The sequence below is a fragment of the Protomyctophum bolini genome, assembly GCF_963924005.1.
Source record: "Protomyctophum bolini genome assembly, chromosome: 4".
Taxonomy (NCBI): Eukaryota; Metazoa; Chordata; class Actinopteri; order Myctophiformes; family Myctophidae; genus Protomyctophum; species Protomyctophum bolini.
The window spans coordinates 25,088,461-25,108,705 of NC_137865.1; the positions used below are offsets into that span (position 1 = coordinate 25,088,461).

The 20,245-nt window shown below is 46.0% G+C and overlaps 1 protein-coding gene across 3 annotated transcripts in view; it reads right to left on the reverse strand.

Moving 5' to 3' along the window:
* Nucleotides 1-278: 278 nt before the first annotated feature.
* Nucleotides 279-20,245, reverse strand: part of znf469 (zinc finger protein 469) — a 259,292-nt gene continuing 239,325 nt past the window's right edge. For 2 of the 3 annotated variants that reach the window (XM_080761753.1, XM_080761754.1), the window contains 2 exons: nt 19,476-19,598; nt 279-13,748 (listed from right to left, as the gene is read on the reverse strand). In XM_080761753.1, the coding sequence (XP_080617879.1) occupies nt 1,408-13,557 (12,150 nt within the window). In that variant the 5' untranslated portion in view covers nt 13,558-13,748; nt 19,476-19,598 and the 3' untranslated portion in view covers nt 279-1,407. The remainder of the gene's footprint in view (nt 13,749-19,475; nt 19,599-20,245) is intronic. The other variant, XM_080761755.1, reaches the window with a different exon arrangement.

The following is a 20,245-nucleotide window of genomic DNA, read 5'->3' on the forward strand; positions in this document are numbered from 1 at the left end:
CCTAAGAGTTAGGATTTCACTGTATGCAGTGTGTGTGTGTGTGTGTGTGTGTGTGTGTGTGTGTGTGTGTGTGTGTGTGTGTGTGTGTGTGTGTGTGTGTGTGTGTGTGTGTGTGTGTGTGTGTGTGTGTGTGTGTGTGTTTCTGACTCCAGGCGCACACATGCTCCCCTGCTCCCTAGCTTGATGTGTGCAGTGACAGCAGCAGTCCACAGGGACGGAGGTGGAACATTGTGAAACATCATCGTGAATAAAAGAACAAAATGACATGAGCAAGAAGAGACCAATACAGATCTTTAATAACCAGCGATAAAAGAGGCACTTAGTGAACCACTTTAACAGCCTCCGAGAGGCATTTTGCATTTCCCTTTCTTATTCTCACTCTCATGATTCATTTGCACATTATTAAAATAAAACTTTGACATTGAGCATTACACCAGAAAATAATCTACCTACAATATTATACAATATAAGATACATACAGTATAAACAAGATAAAGCACCTCTTTTTGTCCTAGTAAATACTATTCATAATTAAACAGTTGGAATACAGACACAGATGATTCAGTTTGTGATGTGTGTAGTGATATCAGTGCATGGGAAGAACTCCGTAATACAGGTCTCAGGACTGTCATGTGTCCTTATATGCACCTGAATTTATACAACAGAAGCTTTCCTAATTTCCTTTCCTGTCTATGGTTTACACAGTATCTTTACCATTTTTAAGAAACTAAAGAGAATCTTTAAGCACAGTTGGATGAATGTAACTGCTATAGATCGGAACGTTCCCTTCTGAGGACACTGGCATTCACATTACAATAAAAATATAACAGCACCAGTTAATGTTTATACAATAAGGCTAATACAACGAATGTCGATGCAGTACAGTAAAGTAAAAATGAATACAAAATTATAACTATTTTTGTTCTTTTCTTATTTTTGAAACATGTACAAAAGGTGCACAGACAATAGTCCAAGTCAGTTATGATGTTATTTGGTCCCTTTGCAAAATACCCACAATGACCTCTTAAGATTTGTTGAATGCAAGACTGACATGCATTTCTTTGGGGGAAAAGGATGATATTTTGATGTGTTTTTCAAGTATTAATATTTTTCTTTCCTCTATGTGAATGAAATGTCATTAAAGAAATTAATAATATCCAACAAAGGAATAGTAAATATTTTCCATGATTTGCCTAAATAGCATTGTTGACTTGAAAATGTATATCTGCAATTAGTCCTCACAGATTTGTGTAATAAAGACATTGCAAAAAGGAAGACATAAAGTGACTACATGACTATTTATAAAAAGCATTTCACAGAAAAGGGCCGTGCAATCTCATTCATCATAATGAGTCATTTGTGATTGTGAACTTTATTGTCTCTTTTTCACAGATCCCTCAACCCCCGTCAGTTTATAGATTCCGAAGTGTCCTTCCTTAAAGGAATCTTAAAGCTAGTGAGTTTTTGGCCAAATAACTGGCTCAGGAGGTGGTTTTGGGACTCTGCTGTCCGGTAGGCGTGACTTTCCATTGACCTGACCCCCATCTTTGGCTTTGACTTATTCAAGGAATTGTTCATAGGAGCTGCTGACACTTTAGAGACTGGGGAATGCAAAAGGCGTCCTGAAGGTCCCTTTTTGGCTTTATAGTCACCATTTAGGTGGTGCACCTCTGCTTTTTTCGGTGCACAGTTATCAAGCAAGTTTCTCTTTGATTGCAAACCCAAGCTCGCAGTTTTGTGCTTTGGAACTATTTTGTTGCTAACAACATCGTCCCTTACTGAAGAAAGCACAGGGTAGTCACTCGGTCCATCCGACTTCCTTTGCAATGAGGGACCCTCACACTTGCTGGGGCGAAATTTCTTTTTAGCCCTGGCGTCAATGCCAAGGTTCTCTCGTGTGGCCGGTGAGGAAACCCTTTGCATGCTATTAGGCGACTTAATCTCTTTTCTCCTCTTTTGTTGCCGCAAAGAGTCTCTATCTTCATTTGGAACTGAGCCCTGTGAGGACAGCTTAGAGTGGAAGACTGGTGTTGAGTCAATAGCCTTGGGGCTAATAGTGGAGTTGTGTTTACTGTTATCACTTGTTTTAGCTGGGAACACTTTGTCTTTAGTCTGACTGCTACCTTGCTGTTCAGCACCATGAGATAAGAAAATGTCCTTCGGTTTGCTGCCATTGCTGTATGCTTTAGTTGTATTCTGCTCACGCTCCCTCTCTTGCTCCACCATACTGGTGGCAATAGGTGACTTATGCTTTGTTGACTCGGGTGTCTTTGTAATGCTGTGATTTTCTCTGCAGCTTAAAGAATCCTCATTAGATGGTATTAAAATGTTATTTTCTGACCTTTTCTCACCAGCCTCATCTTCAACAAAACGCTGCTTGCCATTAGCCCCAACCTCTGCTAGTTTACTCTTCTCTTTTGATTCAGACCACTGTGAGGTGATCTTGTCTCTGATACAAAGTGAATCATCCTCCTCCTTCACATCACACGGCTCAGCAATTGATTCCCCATAAACCTCTTTATCAGGTGATTTAGGCGAGGGACTGGGGTCGATTTCCTCTGTTTTGGGAGTAGCCGACTCGGAACAGCCCACAGTAAAGGTACATTCAGAGTATTCCTCTGCAGTATCCTCTGTCTTTACGTCAGTGTGATATTCAGCTGTGTTGGTCTGCGTGAAGTCGTCCGCAGTGGATATAGTGGGTTTCGAAGACGGCATTTCAGAGTTGTTATTCAAGTTGTTAGGCAGCGAGCCGATGCTGGCAATTCCACTGTCAGAACTGTTCTCTTGGAGATTCTCTGAGAGAATTTTCCTCTTCTTGCTGGCAGGCAAATCACATTCTTCCTCTTTGGTGGCAGACGCTTTGACAGGCCTGAGAACACCTCTGAATTTGAAAATCTTGTTCCCCCCCGACAAGTGCTTTTCCATATGCCGGTCAAACTGCTCCTTTTTAGAGAATGTATAGTTGCATGTGCTGCAGATGAAGGATTTCTTAATGACATGCATAACGTCAGCGCAGAGCTCGCAGGTGTAAAGGGTGGTATGTTTTGAATCCAGCTCATCGACCTCCTCGTGTTCCCTCTTCAAGTGATCTTTCAGTTCCTGGGGTTCCTGGTAAGTGACAGGACATTTGTGACACAGGAAGATTTTCTCCAGGTTGTGAACCACCAAATGCCTCTGAAGTTTGAATGGTTTGGGGAACTGTTTGCCACAGTGGTGGCAGTCTCTGGAAGGATCTTTACAGTTTGGATGCATCTCCACGGTTTTAGTCGGCACTGCTTTATGGAGGACCTCGAGTGGAGTTGACGTGCTATGCTTCCCACTCACTCCACTGCTGACTTTCGTCTTGTGAACTCTCGGCTCGGCTCCCTCCACACTTTTCCCATCTGCCACAACACTGTCTGCAGCCACAGCTTTATCCTGCTCCTTGGTCAATTTACTGGTCTCTCTGTTTGATTTGCTGGGGCGGTGCTGCATGATGGAGGTGATGAAATTCTTCACCGCCGTCTCCTGCATGAGGCACCCCGAAATGCCGAGCATAGAACCCTGCGTCTGGCCCTTCCGAGCGAACTGGGTGGCATGCTCTCGAAGGTGCTCGTTGTACATCCACACGTCTGATATCTCCTTCAAGCACATACCGCAGGTCCAGATCCCTGCCTTATTTTTGGCATGCTTCTCCCACAGATGGTCTCGCAGCTGCTCCCTGGAGCTGAACTTGCGCTGCACACACATGTAGCATGTAGGGGGCGGAGAGGGGTTGTGAGAGAGCTTGTGAAAGTTGAGCTCCCCCAGGGTGAGGAACCAGGTGAAGCACACTTTACATTTGTACTGCTTATCTTTCACCTTTATACCGCCCTCTTGCCGCTTCCTGCCTCGCCGCTCAGTAGGTTTTTTGGACTTTTCGACCTCTCTCTTCTCAGCATCATCATTTACAACTGGAGGAGTCACTGTGATGTCTTTATTGGAGTCAAAGAACTGGATCTCAGGAAGTTGGAATGTAGTGTTGACATTTTGAATGTCAATGCTGTGGAAAGCTGGTGCAGTGTCCGTGACACTTGTCTCTATGGGGGCAGGGGAGGGGGCAGAGGGCAGGGGGCACGGTGTGTTTGGCACATCTGCGTTACACAGGCTCGGGTCAGACGACACTACTGGGTCTGCAGTAAAGCTACTGATGTCACTGGAGTCATTCCAAGCTATAGAAGATTTATCAATGGTGCTCTCCAGGGGATTCAACACATCGCTGGCAGGCTGTTCGTTGTTCTCATGATTGTCCTTGTGATCATTGGCACCTTGCTTGACGTTAGATAATGCCTCCACATCACTTTTTAAGGTGCTGTTGTGACACATATTCAAAATGATAGCGTCGTCTCTTGATATGGTCTCGTATTCACAATGGCTGTTCTTGATGAATGTTTCATGTGGTTTTTCGGTACACTGAGTTTTATTTTCAATAAATAGTTCAGGGGGAGGGTAATCGTGATTCAGGTGCGAATCAGGTGACAACTTCTGCCTCTTGTTTTTCTTGCTGTAAACTCTCGGACACTTTTTCCGTTTCATCTCCTCGTCTCTGGGGAACAGCTGGGAGAATGTGGTATCATCATCAATTAAGGCCTTGAGAGTGGGACTGAGGCCAGGTGGGCTATGAGGGGGCGGAGACAAACAGGGGACAGGACTGACCTCGTTTGCCAGGCTGCTGCCTTTCTCACATTTTATTTCAACTGCAACTTTCCTAAGAATTTCTTTGGCAAGACTTTCTCCTGATGCCTTTTGCTCACACATCTCGCTGACATACTCCTGTTCAGACTTCTCACATTCTCTAGTAACATTCTTATCTACTGCACAATCCACATTATTTGTGCATGATTCTGCCTCAGCATTGGCCGTCTGTGGCACGCCCGTACTTTTCACCTCTTCCACCTCTGTGTCGTTTTCATTTAACTGCACTGTTTCACTGATTTCATCTGTCTCTTGTGTGGGAGATACGGATGTGTCTTCGACACTGCAGCTTGAAGCAACAGGGAGGGGGATTTCCTGCGTCTCTTTAATGTTTTTGTCAAGATGATTACCGGTAATGATTTTCTCCTCTGGTGGCTTGCATGTTTCTTGTAATGTGCGGTTTTGGAATTCAGGAGTTATAGCTTGCAGGATGTCTGTCTTCAATATATTTAGGAGCTCATCTGAGAATGGGTCCGTCTTTATATTGATCTCACAGTTTTTGTTTTTCCTTGCTTTGTTGATTTTCTTTGCCTTTGGGGCCGGGGGAGGCACATGAGGAACTATTTCATCCATGAGTATCGGTGTATTTGTTTCCGCTGTCACATCCTCCAGGATTTGATCTGTAGCCGCTGGTTTAGATGTGAGAGTGTTATTGCTCATTTCAGTGTGAGTCTCAGCTATCCCATCAGCATTCTCTGGGAAACAGAACTGTGACTCATCTTTATGCCCTTTCTCTGCAGTTTGTGACGTTTCATAAATAAGCATGCTGTCCTGACTTGATGTTGCATTGTCCGGGACAGCATGTCTGTCAGTTCTGATCAGATGTTTCATGGCCTTGTGTCTCTTTAGCCCCGGCACTGTCCTAAAACACATAGAGCACATGTCGCAGAAGACCTTTCCTTGTTGAGTGCTGTTCTGCATGCTAATTTTCTTTTGCTCCATCTCCTCTTGCACCTCATGGGTTACAGAACAGCACAGGTCAGTGTCTGGTGTTGGTTGTGTTTCTGCCGACTCTGGTGGTAGACGTGTGTCTTCACAGATGATCAGTTGCTTAGGAGTGGGTGGAAGGTCCGTTTTTTTTAGAGGAGCAGTTCCTTGTTCACACACAGACTCATGTGTGTCTACATTCTCTGGTTCAGATTTTGTCAGGAGGTCAGCGTTTATACTCGGATATTCAACAGATTCAAGGTCATTGTGGCAGACCTCTATGTCCGCCTGTACCTTGTCATCGGAAGCATCAGTGCATTTGATTTGTGCTGGGAGACCCGATGCAATGCATGCTGGGAGACATGATGTAATGCATGCTGGGAGACCTGATGTAATGCATGCTGGGAGAGCCGATGCAATGCATGCAAATGGCAGAGTCTCTTGGATGCTGCTGCTGCCCACGGGTTCAACTGGTTTAGCTGGAGGATCTGAATTGAATGACATTTCTGCATCTGTGATTGTTGTGGTTTCATTGGCTGTCAGTGCTACTTTGTCACCACAAACGGTGCTGTCATCTCTTGGACACTGCTTGACATCTGGCTCCTCCTCAACTCTGTCAGCTGGCGAGATGGGGATGTAGTCATATTGATTCAACTGCGGAGGCTCATCCGAGATGCCATTGTAGTTCAGTGGGCTAAGTTTGAAATCATACATTCTGTCTGTCTTTGAGAGGGCCTCTGATGTATCTGTTGGTTCACCTGTACTTGTGAGGGGGAGCGGAGAGGGGACAGTTGCTTCAGATGTTGGAATTTTACAATCAATAGCCACCAAATCCAGGTGAGGTGGACTTATGAGAGAATATTTCATCTCAGCTTCTGTGGACAACTGTGCATCAATCAGCAATGCAGGGTTGTCATTTTGGTCATCACAGTCATCACACGTGACTGTGTGGGATTGCATGTGCTGAAATGATCCTGCGTCACTGGTCATATCCTTGCTTTGTGACAGACCTGAATCCTCTGGTAAGACGAGGTTCTCTGTGGTCATGTGAGAAGTTGCGAGAGTAGGACTGGTCGTTGGTGCCTCAGCTTGTAGTATAAGACTCTCTTCCATATCTGCATTCCCTGCGCAGGGTGAGTTCTGATGACTTGACATGTGATGGCTGGGAAGATGCTCATCGATGTCTTCCGTGTGTGGTATCTCAGGATCTTGTTTTTGAATGGTGTCAAATGTAAGAGCCATTTCATGTTTTGTCTTGTACTGAAACGGAACAACTGCACACACAGTGCTCTCTAGTATACAGTCAGTCCGTGTGAGACTAAGCACACTGTTTTCTCCCTCTATAAAATGAGTGCCTTGAATGGAGGAGCAGTGAGTTGTATGTTCTATGTTAGTTTCCATCAGTAATGGACTGCAAGGCTTGTCTGTGGTTATTATCTCCATGGGCATGTTGGCTGTCTGACTGGTGCTGTAAATCTCAGCAGGGCTACCGTTTTGAGGGTCAGTGGAAGCATTTAGGTCGTCTTGTTTTTGTTCATCGTCAGTGACTTCACTTTCCCTCCTTAGCTGATCAGAGCTCTGCATTTGTGGTTCATGTGACAACGATGAATTGCTGTGCATGTCAGCGGCTCTTTCTTGCCACACTTGATCCACAACATCATTCACGCTCTCCTTAATTTCCGGGGAGGTGTCATGTAGAAGCGGTGGTGGTGAAAGAGGGCTGTCAGGCTGACAAGTGATGGCTCTCACCGCTTCCATTGCCTCATGGCAGTCTAAAGCAGGGTTCTCTTGAACATCGCTGATGTTTTGTAAGAGTTTATCCATGTCGTCCCCTAAATTAGAGTCCTCACGGGCCTCCTCTGCCACATTTGTGTCATTCATCTCTACATTTGAGCAGTAAACGGACTCAATCACATTACTCTGCTCAGTAATATGCTCCTTGACTGGTGTGTTAGTCTCGGTGTCACTGTCATTGTTTTCCATGGGTTCCCTTGGTGGTAATACAACTGTCAGTTTTTCATCCTCTGAGTCTGCAGGGTCAGCGCTGCTGCAGAGCGATGGTTGTGACTCACTCAGAATGAATTCAATATCATTCTTCCTCTCATTGATATTTAGAGGTGATAATATATCCTCCTTCTCTGTAATTGCTTCCCTTTCGCCATTGTGACTTCCCTCAACTGTGTCTGTCACTTGACATTCGATTTCTAGATGCTGTGGACTCTTAAGAGGGTTGATATTCAGCTCCTCTTGTCCTGATATAATGGGCTCCTTTTTGAATATGGAATCAGAAATCACCTCCAGGCTTTTCATCAGGTTTTCGGCATATCTCTTCTCTTCCAAAATCTCCTCCTTTGTTTCCGCATTAGTTATTTTTTCATCACTCACATCCTCTGAGTTTTGGACTTGGTGATGCGGATGTCGTTCTACACTTGTGACTGCATTTAACATGTCGGGCGTGTCGACCTCTTTTTCAGTAAAATGCTCGAGGACCCCAGAGTCATTGTGCGTTGGAGTGTGGGGACTGTGGTGTCCACTCATCAACTCAAATTGGAATGGACTTGACCACGGAAGGCCTGGCTCATGGAAATGCTCCGATGGCACATTAGTGACTGACATGTCCATGGTCTGCATGGGGCACCGAATATCCAGGCCAGTGTGTTCATTCTCTGATGATTCATCACTCAGTCTTAGAGGAGAGAACTTGCTCATTTGCAACTGTTTTGGGGCCTCTTCGGCTCGTAGCGGCAGGCTCTCCATAGTAGTCGTCTGTAGCTGGTTCTCAAGTTCACTCACTATTCTCTTTATCTCCAGCTCATCCTCTGACGCACAGCCGTTGAGATTTGTGCCATAGTCCATTATTTTGTCTGGCAGTGACAAGGGAACGTGACTGTAATCTGACTTCTTTTCATGTGACTTCTCTGAGTTGCCTTTGTACTGCGATATCTCATCTGGTAACATTGGGCTGACATCAACCATAAGGCCCCAGTCCCTTTGTTCCAAAAAGGGTGAGAAGGATGATACAAACTCTTCTTTTTTATCATGTGTGCTCTCTATGGTGCTGAAACTCTCTTTCTGCAGTGGCATGTCTGAGTAAAGGCCATTGTCAAATTCTGCCACTGTCAGGTCCCCAAACATCGATGATGTGTCAAACGAAAGAGGGGATTTCAGAAGACCCTGGTCCTGGTCCAAGGGATAGGGCAGAAGATGTGATGAATCTTTCTGTATCAATGGACCGTGGGGTTCAGGTGGAGACAGGCACACTTCATTCACCAGAGCACTGCACAGAGTTTTTGGCTTGGGGACTAAGTCGTCGACTAAGGCATTTTCCTCGGTCATTGTGTAGACACTGTCATTATGTTTTTCAAAGGTGGTGCTGTCTGACAGTTTAGACTTTGATGGCATTGTCCGGGCCCCCTCACTATCTCTTCTTTTACGAGTTGACCTGCCCTTTGAGCTTCGCTCAATCTTATTATTCAAATCAGCCGGTTCTTTGTTGAAGGTGGCAGAACGTAAATCTAGTTGTGACTGCTTGCCGCTGGTACTTGTGGACTGTGCTGATTCTTCTTTGGGGGGTGTATTGTCTACTATCTGTGGAGTATTTCTGTTTGAAATGACTGCTAAACAAGTGTCTCTGTTATATGACTCCAGCCTCTCTCTTGATGCTATGTGTGCACCTCTGCATTTGTCAAGGTTTTTGACTCCCCTGGATGACATGGATGGATGGACATGTATGGATGACAGTGGATCAGTATCTTCCACATTTGAACAATGGCTCTTTAGGGCCTCCGAGTTGTCTTTGCTAACAGAAAGACTAGGCTTATCAGAATTGTACTTTTTGGTAGATTTTGTGAACGTAAGTGCTAGCTGTGTGCTGGACTCTTTACATAACTTGTGTGGTGAGGACCTCTCGTAGGTTTTCTGTTCCGGGGAGTCTTTCCTCCTAATCTCCATCTTCTTCTCACAGTCTGAGTCAGTGCGGTCAGTGCTTTTGGGGCTGTTGATGCTGTCGCTGGAAACACTTACAGACGTGCTGAGCTCGCTGCTGGTGGACGACCTGCTCCCCCGCCGCCTGAGCCTCTGATGAGAGCTGTGTTTCTCAGGGGAGAGAGACACCTCTTCGCTCTTCTTCACCTCAAAGCACTCCTTTGACTCATGTCTCCACGCAGCTTGGTCTCGCTCACTCCTCGCTCGCCATTTGCACTCCTTGGTGTACGTGTATTTACACCGGCTGCTCTGGCTCAGCCGGCCTTGGCTCGCTATCTTTACCGGCTCACACTCGTCGTCTGAGTCCGAGACGTAGTCATACTCTCCAAATGCCGGGTTCTGCACGGTGGGGGTCAGCCTCTCCATCACCAGCGAGAACTGAAGGTTCTTGGTGCCTTTGACGTGGAGCTTGTGAAGTTTATTTTTCTGTTGCACTATCTTGTGAATGAGCTCTTTGCTCCAGGTCCCCCCTCCTGTTCGTTTCCTCTTGCTCTCTTTCACTATAGTTTTGGGGGTTGGAGACGTTTGGTTCGCTGTGGAGGCTGGGGGGTCGATCAAGCTGCGCATCGCAGAGCCATTTTGGTAGCTCTTAACACCGCAGCGCTCTGAAAATTTGCTGGACAAGAGGAACCTCGGAGCACTGATGTTTTCATCCTCACTCTTGCACAGCTTTCTTGCCTCTCTCATTTTGCCGTCTTGTTCCTTGGATTTCTCCCCCAAAGTGATTCTTGAATTTTTATGAGAGGCCTCTTTTTTCATTTTCTCATCTTGCTCTAAATTCAGTGCCATTTTCTCCAGTTTGCTTTCTGTGTACCGTTTATCGGTCTCGGGGCTTTTAATGTCAGAGTCGTAAAGATACTTCCCCTGCATTAGACTCCTGTCATTTTCTATTGCTTGCTTACTTTTGCTCTCAAACACCATCAATTCTTTGGTTTTTATTAATTGTCTGTTTGATGTTGTTTTGACAGTGGTGAGGTCATCGTCAGCAAAGGCATCTATGAAGCTGCTGTCAATTTCTGCATTGTCTGACTGATACCCAAGTCCGTTCAGGGCTTCTGTAATTAGACTGTCTAGCTCCATTTCCAGGTCAGGGAGGGCAACAGGGAGGTTGCCTGGGCCAGGTATCATCGGATCCTCCTTGTTGTCCCCTTTTAATTCCCCGTCAGACATCAACTCACCATTCTTATTGAGCCCCAACAAAGACAGGTGAAGGTCAGACGGACACCTTGGAATGGAGACATTCTGACATACACCAGGCCCAGACGATGCAGCTTTTAACATGTCTGCAGCGTACTTCCTGCTATCTTCCACTTTTGATATGTGTTTGACCTCATTTTGTCCAAATGCATTGTGCTGACCACAGTACTGTTTATGGCCAAGGAATGAGGCCAGGTTATTGAAATTCTGATCACACTGCTTACAAGTCAGCAGCACGTCTAGCTGGTCAAGATTAGCTGTGGCTAAAGAGGTGGCTAACTGGTGTGCAGAGTACGGCGGTGGTGGTTGGTGGTGATCTATTCCGAAACTGTCCATATAGCCCTTGTTTCCATCCACGGCAGTCTTTGGGTGTATGCTGTTCTGCAGGTAGCTCATCATGTCATCTTTGGCTCTGTCTGGGGCATAGGGTAAGTTTCCGGGCGTTTCAGAATGAAAGTGATGGGGGTTGGTGCTTAGGTGATCCGAGGATAACTGAGTTTTGGCTTGGTGCTGGTGATAAAATGGTGGCGGGGGACCTGGCTTCGGTGTTTGACTGTCCTCAGAGTTTAGGTTAACAGGGCTGGTGGAGGCTGGGGAGAGGGAGGAGCAGGTGCTACTGGAGGTGGGGTTGTGGACCGGGGAGGGCAGAGGGGATTCATAGGGCGATACCATCATAAGCCCCATAGGTGGGACTTGTACTGGGGGGTAGTTGAAGTTTCTTGATGATGCAGCTGGAAGAGACTGATTTAGCCCAAAATATACAGGTTTATTTTTGGACTCACACACTTGTGCGTGGCTCATATCTACTTTAAAAGAAGGCATTGTGCTGCTACTGTGTTTGACAGATTCCTGTCTTTGGTTAGAAAAGCCTTCACTGTTTCTATTGCTTTGGAACGAGCTGTTATTATGGGATTTATTATCATCCTGCCATTCAGAGGGGGAAACCATGTAAGCCAAGTTTTGATTGCTAATTTGCCTAGATAATTCAATTCTGTTTTGGCTAGGCATGGCAGAGTTTAGGCGTGTCTGCTGCCAGGGCATTCTGCTGCTTTTAGATGAATTTGGCCTTTGCTCAAGTGCTGGTTGGTTCTGAAACTGAAATTTATCATTCATATCAGCATATGGAATAGTGTTTTGATCAGCTGGTGAATATGACTTACTAGTCCCCTCCCAAGAGTGTGGTAAAATACTGTGAACTTTGTTGATGTTTTTATCAAAGGGCACTGAGCCCATATGAATGTTATTCAGCGGAGGGCTGCCGTATGTTTTGCTTGGAAAGTGCATTTGGGAGCTGGGGCCTTGTGTAATGTTTCTTGAATGGAGCACGCTTCCTTGGATGTGTGCTCTCTGGCTGCCAGCTGTGTCTTTGGGGTGGCAGTTCCTCTTGCTGGCTGCAGTGACGGCTACATCCCTGCTGTCTGCTTGTCCAAAGGCCTTGGCACCCTCTGGCAGGGCACCCTTCCCTTGCTCTGACTGCTGTGAGCTGGAGCCAGAGCTCTCACTGCTCGCCGAGTCATCATTCTGACTCCTTGGACAGTGCATGGAGGACAGTGCCCCTTGTGGTGACTGTATGTACTGCGATGGCTGTGGGGGGTGGGAATAAGAGGTTCTATCCTCCGACTGCTGTTCACTATTGAACTGTGTGTTGTTTTGAGAAGCCTCCTGGCTCTCTCCGGGCGTGAAGGAATAAGAGTTATGGGTTACGTGAACAGAACCTAAGGAGGAGTCTGTGAATTCTTGAGACTGATGGTTCTGTTCACAGGGAAACGGGTCCGACGTTGAGTCTTCCATCAACTGATATCCATACTGAAACGGCAAAGTCACAAATGTGTTCGCTTTATTGGCCTCTGTGAGGGCAGTGGGCTTCTGTGACGAGATTGCATAGTTAGCGCCATTAAAAGTCCTTTCGGGCGACTGCCACACATTGGAGCTACTCAGCTGAAAGTCTGTGAAGAGCAGCTGGTTGCCAGGCTGTGCATTGTTGCTCTCCATCGGGCCTGGTGGCTGCTGCTGCTGCTGCTGGGACAAGGGTGGATGTTGGTGGGTGGAGGCTCCACCTGCGGTGCTGAGTGCCTGTGAGGTATAGCTAGAGGCGGTGATGTTAGAGGAGGCCTCCTGGAAGCAGCGGCTGTAGTTGAGCTCCTCTTGCTGCAGCTCGGCCTCTCTTTCCGGGATGCTGGGGACGTGGAATCTGTAGCTGCCCGAGACTGGGCCGTGACTGGCTTCCAACTTCTTGGGTGGCGAGACCTTCTGCTGCGGGTAGGCGATGCCGATGGTGGGGTTGTTGGAACGTGGGTTGGTGATGCTTAGCCTGTACAGCTGCTGCGGGTTGCCCCGCTCTGACTTTCCGGACCGCTTTCCCTTTTCGCGGGCACCACGGCTCTTTCCGCTCGGGGACTGGGGGCTGCCTTTGCCACTGGGCCAGGTCCTGTCAGTGGCAAATTTATTTCTGTTCTGCAATGACCTGAAGTCGATCTTCCCCGTTTGCTGTGGCCGTATCACAGCCTCGCGTTGCTGAGTGCAGTCTCTCTCCTTCTCTAGTTTGTCAGTCTTTGCCTCTCTGCTGCCGCTGCGGACCTCAGTGCCAGTGCTTGGGAAGTGCTCTGAAGACTCTTGTGTGCTGCTGTCACTGTGCTGCTGCTGCTCCAGCGCCGTCCCCTCATCCTGCAGTTTGGACTCAGCGCCCAGCTCTTTGACGGCGTACGTGCGCTGAGGCTCTCCTGCCATGGTGCACATGCACAGGGCGCGCTGTGAAGACCTGGTCCTCAGAAGCGCTGTCTGGGAGACAGGGGCATGGTCCTCTCAGTTGGTACGGCTATGTAAAGGTCCGGTGGCGAGGAGGGACTGCAGGGAAAGGGCCGCTCGCTGCAGGCTCATCTCTTCACTCTCATTGTGAACCTCCGATCTGGCACCAGCATACAGCAGACCTGTAATGACATGAAGAGAGATGGGGGTCTGATTAAAAGAATGAAAGTATGTGCAAATATGCCTTTTTGAATTGAAACACTGGTAGAAATGAAGATAAATGTATTCATGCGTTAGTATAATAGTCAACTGAATGGAAAAAAAAACATGGATTTCTGATTATAGGGAAGCAAAACGCTTCTAAAAACATTGTGTTAATTAATCGACAACATGTTTTTCTATGCCCAGCTTTGTGTGTGCGTGTGTACCCCATAACAATGATTTGATTGGCTAAGCACGGAATTGAGGACAGAAAATTGAGAACGCCACAAGTTCGGATTGGACTTGAGGATAAAAATCACACCCGTGAAGTGAGGGGCGCTAATATATTAGGTCTATAAGTCTATGATTAGGTGATGTAATGATGATGTAAAACAAGCGTCAAAACAAACAAACACATTATCTTCATTATTAATGGGATTTAATGTTTGTGTTGGGGACAAAACAAACTTGTTCTCTTCATTGTCAATGGTATTTTTAAACATTGAACTAAAAACAAACATTAAACCTGTATATAGGAGGGGCTAGCGCCCCTCAAAAAGTGAGGTCGCCAATTGTGATTGGCAGGAATGTGATGATGTATGGTGATGTATAATGATCATTGTTTTGAAATAAGGTGAAAGTTGCTGTTTGTTAATTGACAAAAAAAACTAATAAACAGATAGGGAAGCTTAAACAAAAACACATCTAAAAACATTTTGTTAATTCAATAACACTATTTTATATATTTTTTAAATAAGGTGAATGTTGCTGTTTGAAGATGGCCTATTACTCTCTGTTGGTGGTATTTGTGCACACTGCACACTGCAAGACTATACTACTTTTACCAGTAGAGGGCACTGTTGCAACATTATACAGCTGTGCTTTCACAGACAGCACAAAGAGCCAGTATAATCTCTGCTGTATTCTATGATATTCAAGCTCCCATGGAAGATACTGGCAACACACACGTTCCATATTACTGAATACTACAACAAACAGCTCTAATAATTTCAAAGCACTGGTTTCTTGCCATCCATGCTCAACAACTGACACCAAGTGAACTGATGGATGTACGAGAATCACAGACAGAGCCCACAACATAAACAATCTGACAGAGAAAAGAAACAGTTTGGTCTTGAAATGACGAAGCAGAGGATGAGAGGGATAACACAAGGATCCAAAAAAAGGCGCTGCCAATGCATGATTCACAGACTCCTAAAGTGCAGCGACACAATACCACAGTGTTCTAATGCTGTGGAGGGCTGCAAGTTTAGATCATGGAGCAATATCAGGGATTAGTCAGTCAGCCATTGACAGCGAGAAGGGCGGATGGGCGCACTGACGTGTGTTGCCTTGCCTCAGGCATCCCAGACACCGGCGCTCAGGTCCCAGTTTACTTTGGCGCGACCAGCGCCGCTGCTTCGTTTGAGGTCAGCCCAGAAGCAGCTTTGGAGTTAGCACGAGAATGTCGTTTTCTGGGCTCGTCAGCCGCCAAACATCCCATCCCATCCCTCTCACTCGCCTCTGTTTCCATCGGCTGTCACCCTAAACCATGCAGCGTTTGAGTTTGGTGACAGCGTGAGGAAGAATGTGGCATTTGTGAAGCACAGTGTTCTGTCAGCTCTGTCCTCCTCAGCTGACGGCTGAGGCTGCACTGCCTCTACTTCCACAAAGCCACCCACAGCAGAACGCGTGGCCTGTCTACTCTGCACTGCCGCCTTCATGTGCATGTTGGGGGCAGGGTGTAAAAGTATGTATACACTGTGTATATATAATGTACTAGAGAGGCAGGAATGGAGGCGTTTAATGGATCCATATTTCTGACAGTACAGCTTCCGTGCAAGTGTGGCAGTAAACTATTTTTGCCCCAAAATGATACATTGGAAGGAGGAGCGGACATTAACATCCACCCTCATCATCCCGGTGCGGTTGTAGAGCACTCTGGGTTGACATTAAGCTCTGTACCATGTCACCGAGTGTTGGGCTTAACTGCATTGTCTTAAGTAAATAGCTGCACACACATGTACAAACCCTCAGCGGCCCACCCACATAACACATGCACGCACGCACGCGCGCACACACACACACACACACACACACACACACACACACACACACACACACACACACACAGTAAAACCCACAATTAGACACACTTTCTTTGCCCTATGGCCCACGGTCGTGTGCCCTGACCTCCATGACACACAGCTGCAGATCTCTCTCTAGGTGAAGCTCACAGTCAGATCATAGCCTCGAGATTCTAAGTCATTCTAACTGACTACCGGTATATGATTTTGTTCCCACTTCAAGTGAAAAATACAAATAATTGGATTCTGTTTTTGACCTTGGATGAAAAGTATTTCCTAATACTGCATTGTCTCTCTCTCTCTCTCTCGCACGCACGCACGCACGCACGCACACGACAGGCAGAAGAAAACCTGTAGCTATGATAGATTTATCCTCTGCTTCTGCTAATGCTCAAATACAAAGCTTTTCATTTATTTATTTCTCCCAGATGGTAAGTAAAAATATCAAATATCAGCCTGAATTCTAGTTATAAAAGGAACAAGGCAGCCACCAGCTGGTTTGGCAGCAGAATTAAAAATACATTTCTAAAAGGAGAGAACCAACCATGGAAATATCTTAGAGGTAGGCTACTTTTAAACCCTCTGCATGGGACGACAATCACGACATACGTAAGAATCCAGAGTTCATTTGACGGTTGCTTCAGAAAATACAGGTCATACAAAGTTCTCCTAGAAATGCATGCAATTCTTTTGCTTTTGGTGTCTTTACAATAACACTTATAGCGTGTATGCATTGATGGAAAACATTACAGCTACTGTATGTCATTGTCTGAACCACACCTACATTCCTATCACTATCAGATCATCTCAGCACTGGGGGGGATACGATGATGGATCATTTACCATTCCATTAGGGTCTATACTGTACACAGTGACAGAGTACACACAAAAGGAACTCTGTGAACTCTGCCAAAATAACACCACTAGCTAAAGCAAACCAAACGTTTCACTGAAAAAACAACAACAAAAACAATGGGTGGAGGGAAGGTTTAACTTTAGCGTAATGAGTCTGAGCAGCTACCATAGCGGCTGCATGGGGAGAGATCGCATTGTGTGTTGACTGCTTTATAGTGTGAATGTGAGCTTGCAGCTCCACTGCAGAGGATTGAGGAGACTCTGGGGGGAAAGTGCTGTAGGCCGACCGGCCGGTTGGTCCCACAGGGGGAAGTTATTCAGCATGAGGTCAGGGCCCTGTCACTGGGACAGGGGAACGAACAGGGCATGAAGATGTAGCAAACAGAGGGGTATTGGCTGGATGCTAAACAGTGTCAAGATAGCACCTGACATGTGGAGTGATGATATATGTGCTTTCTACTGTGGTGCTATTATGTTTGGGGACAACAGATGTAAAATTTCTTCTGGCTAAATCTGGCATGTTTACATAAGATAACATTCAGTTGATTGAATTTACATTCATGTATTGAATTAAGCAATATTACACGAACATTATTTGTCAAAATCTACAAGCTCATAACGGCCACTTTACAACTCGTTGTGAGCTTGTAGATCTGTTATTTTCAGCAAGGACGTTTGGTGTAGAGGGAAAAAAAGGAGTGGACCAAGTACAGAGCCATGGGGGACCCAAGTCAACCACGTATACAGGATTCAAATGGTTAACTCTGGACCTGTAATGGTGCTTGCGTAATGGTGTAAAGCGGTGACCCATAATGACGTTTGGCGTCTCATTGCAGCTTTTACAGTATGGCCCTTTTATTTTGTATCCAGGCATAGATGGGCCTCACTCCCTGGCATGTGTCTCCCCATCTTAACATGTCCGGTCATCCCCCAGTCAACCTCACAGAGGCATTTAGCAGCTTGGGTTGGAGGAGGAGGGCTGGAGGCTGGAAGCTCTTGGCCGGGTTTGGGCCTGGCTGTGAAAAGTCACATCCCCTCTACAGCTCTGTGCAATCTGAAAGCCAAAGTGTCTGCTGCTCGCACTGCCACCGGGCAGGGGGGTGCGGGGACCCCCCCCCCCCCCCCCCGGTCGGCCCAGGGCCTCTCCGCCGGGCAGCGCTTGATCCAGCTCTGGAGGGGTCAATAGCCATAATCATACATCACATCTGGCCGGTTTTTCCGCCCAGGCCAGTCAATGAGGGCCGGATGCAAAGATACACTCAATTCCCTGACAACAAAGAGGGCCGTGCGAGGATCGCAGGGGCCTTACAGAAGTAGCACCATAGCCCGAGCTGTTGGGCACACAAAGAGGATGGGGTCGTTGTGTGAAGCACGTTGTGTGGTTCACCCCCCCCCCCCCCCCGCCCCTAATCCAGAGCATTAATTGCGAACGCAGTGAGCACTTACTATGAGACCTAGCAGATCATGTCTGTGTGTGTGTGTGTGTGTGTGTGTCTGTCTGTCTGTCTGTCTGTCTGTCTGTCTGTCCGTGTGTCTGTCCCGCTATCCAAATATGGAGTGTGTTGCATCAGCAATCACTCAGCTCCATATATGGGCACAAAAGGGGCCAGGTCCACTCAGCTCCATATATGGGCACAAAAGGGGCCAGTGATTTGTTTGTTGTGGACCTGGCCCCTTTTGTGCCCATATATGGAGCTGAGTGACACTAATTCGTAATTTATTCTAATTGTTATTGCAATTTACGATCTGCGTTCGCTTCCCGCGTTTGCGCGTCTTACTCGTTTATCTTTTGGACTGTAAAAATACATAACACTGATTTAACAAGGAGAATGTTAACCAGTACATATTCATTTGAAAGGTTTTGTGACATTCATTTTCATTTATTTATTTTATTTTCGGTTTTATGACCTCAATTACACCCACAAAACATGAACTTTGAACATTCAATGGATTTTCTGTGGTCTGGAGTTTTCTCTTTTGAGCTGTAATGAAAACAGGCAATGCAGTGAAAACAGTGACATCTGCTGGCAAATCCCAATTGACATATTATATGGGATTTGCTGGCCTCTTACATCACAAACAGCAGGAAAAGAAGAGCACTTGTTTGAGCCAGAAAAACCCAGACCACAAAATCTACTGAATGTTAAAAGTTCACATTTTGTGGGTGCAATTGAGCTCAGAAAACCTAAAATAATTAGGAAAAATTACAAAAACTTTTTTTTTATGTCACAATCCCTTTAAACTATAATGCTTTAACCACATGAACCCTAGTATCCCTATTCTGGGAGTGAACATTCTGCAAGAACAGCTACAAGCTAATGTACTACTTGTGTAGATCGGCTAATTTAGGGTATAGCGAAACCAGGAGGGGGTCTGGTATAGAGCCCTGGGGGACTCCAGTCAGCTTCAGTTTATGCTGTGTATAGAGCAGCTCTGGCATCATGGCAGTCTCCTTCATCACAAACCAGATTTACTTTTACACACAGACGTTACACACATCAATCTGGTAGTTTGGTGGCGTCTATGACAAAGCTTATTCTTATTTATTTATTTATTTCATCTCAAAAGCATAAACCGCTCTTGGCCAATGAATAAAGAGAGAGAGAGAGAGGGTGGTGGCAACAGAATTGTTAGCTGGACTTGATATCCAAATCCCACGAGCCGGGGCAAAAATTTACTCCATTCAAAGTGCATTTAAGTTGCTTTTACAAGGCAATTAAAGGCGTGTGTGTTCTGCTCGCCCGGTGTCAAATCACCAAGTCTTACCAGCATTAGATCCCCATATGGATACACCAAAACGCCACCCAGGAGTCTGTCTGTCTGTCTGTGTCCATGGATCTCTGTATTATGTATTCAATGGGTGGGTAGGCTCAGGCTGCATGTGTTTTTCTGTTAGAGAAGGAGGGGGTGGGGGGGGGGGGTGAAAGAAAAGGTAAAAGTTGAAAAAAGAGTAAAAGTTGCCTGAAAGAAAATTCAATTTCCTGAAAGTCTTTTTCCCTGTCATTTTGATGCAGGATGTATGTGGTGTTGGTCTAAGTGAAAATATGCCGGTAGCACTTTTTCACACTGTGAATATCTCTGTCAATTCATCACATCATGTGCCTCAAGACCATAATTGCTTTTGCAAGTTCAATTTTCCAGGAGGCCAGAGCCCTCAGCTCTATTCCTCTCAAAGTCTAGTTAGTTTCAAAAATTGTAAGGTCAGTGACCCCTTCTTTGTGGGCTGATGAGAGTAGTAAAATATAAAATATATTGCTACTACCAAAGTCTAAACTGGCAGCCCAACATGAATAGTATACCAGAAACGTAACATATGTGCAATCTACCACATAAAACAGATAGTAGAAAGCACAATCCTGAAGACAATGTCCCCCCAGGGACCAACACTCAGCCAAGGGAGGGCCAGGAGCCAGCTACGCAATCCACTTCCACACACAATGGATCCTTTTATAACAATGTAAATCAATAAGCAGCATTAAGTAGCATTTTCAGTTTTTCCAGACGCTTATACAGTAGTGAAATATCACCACGCAGTA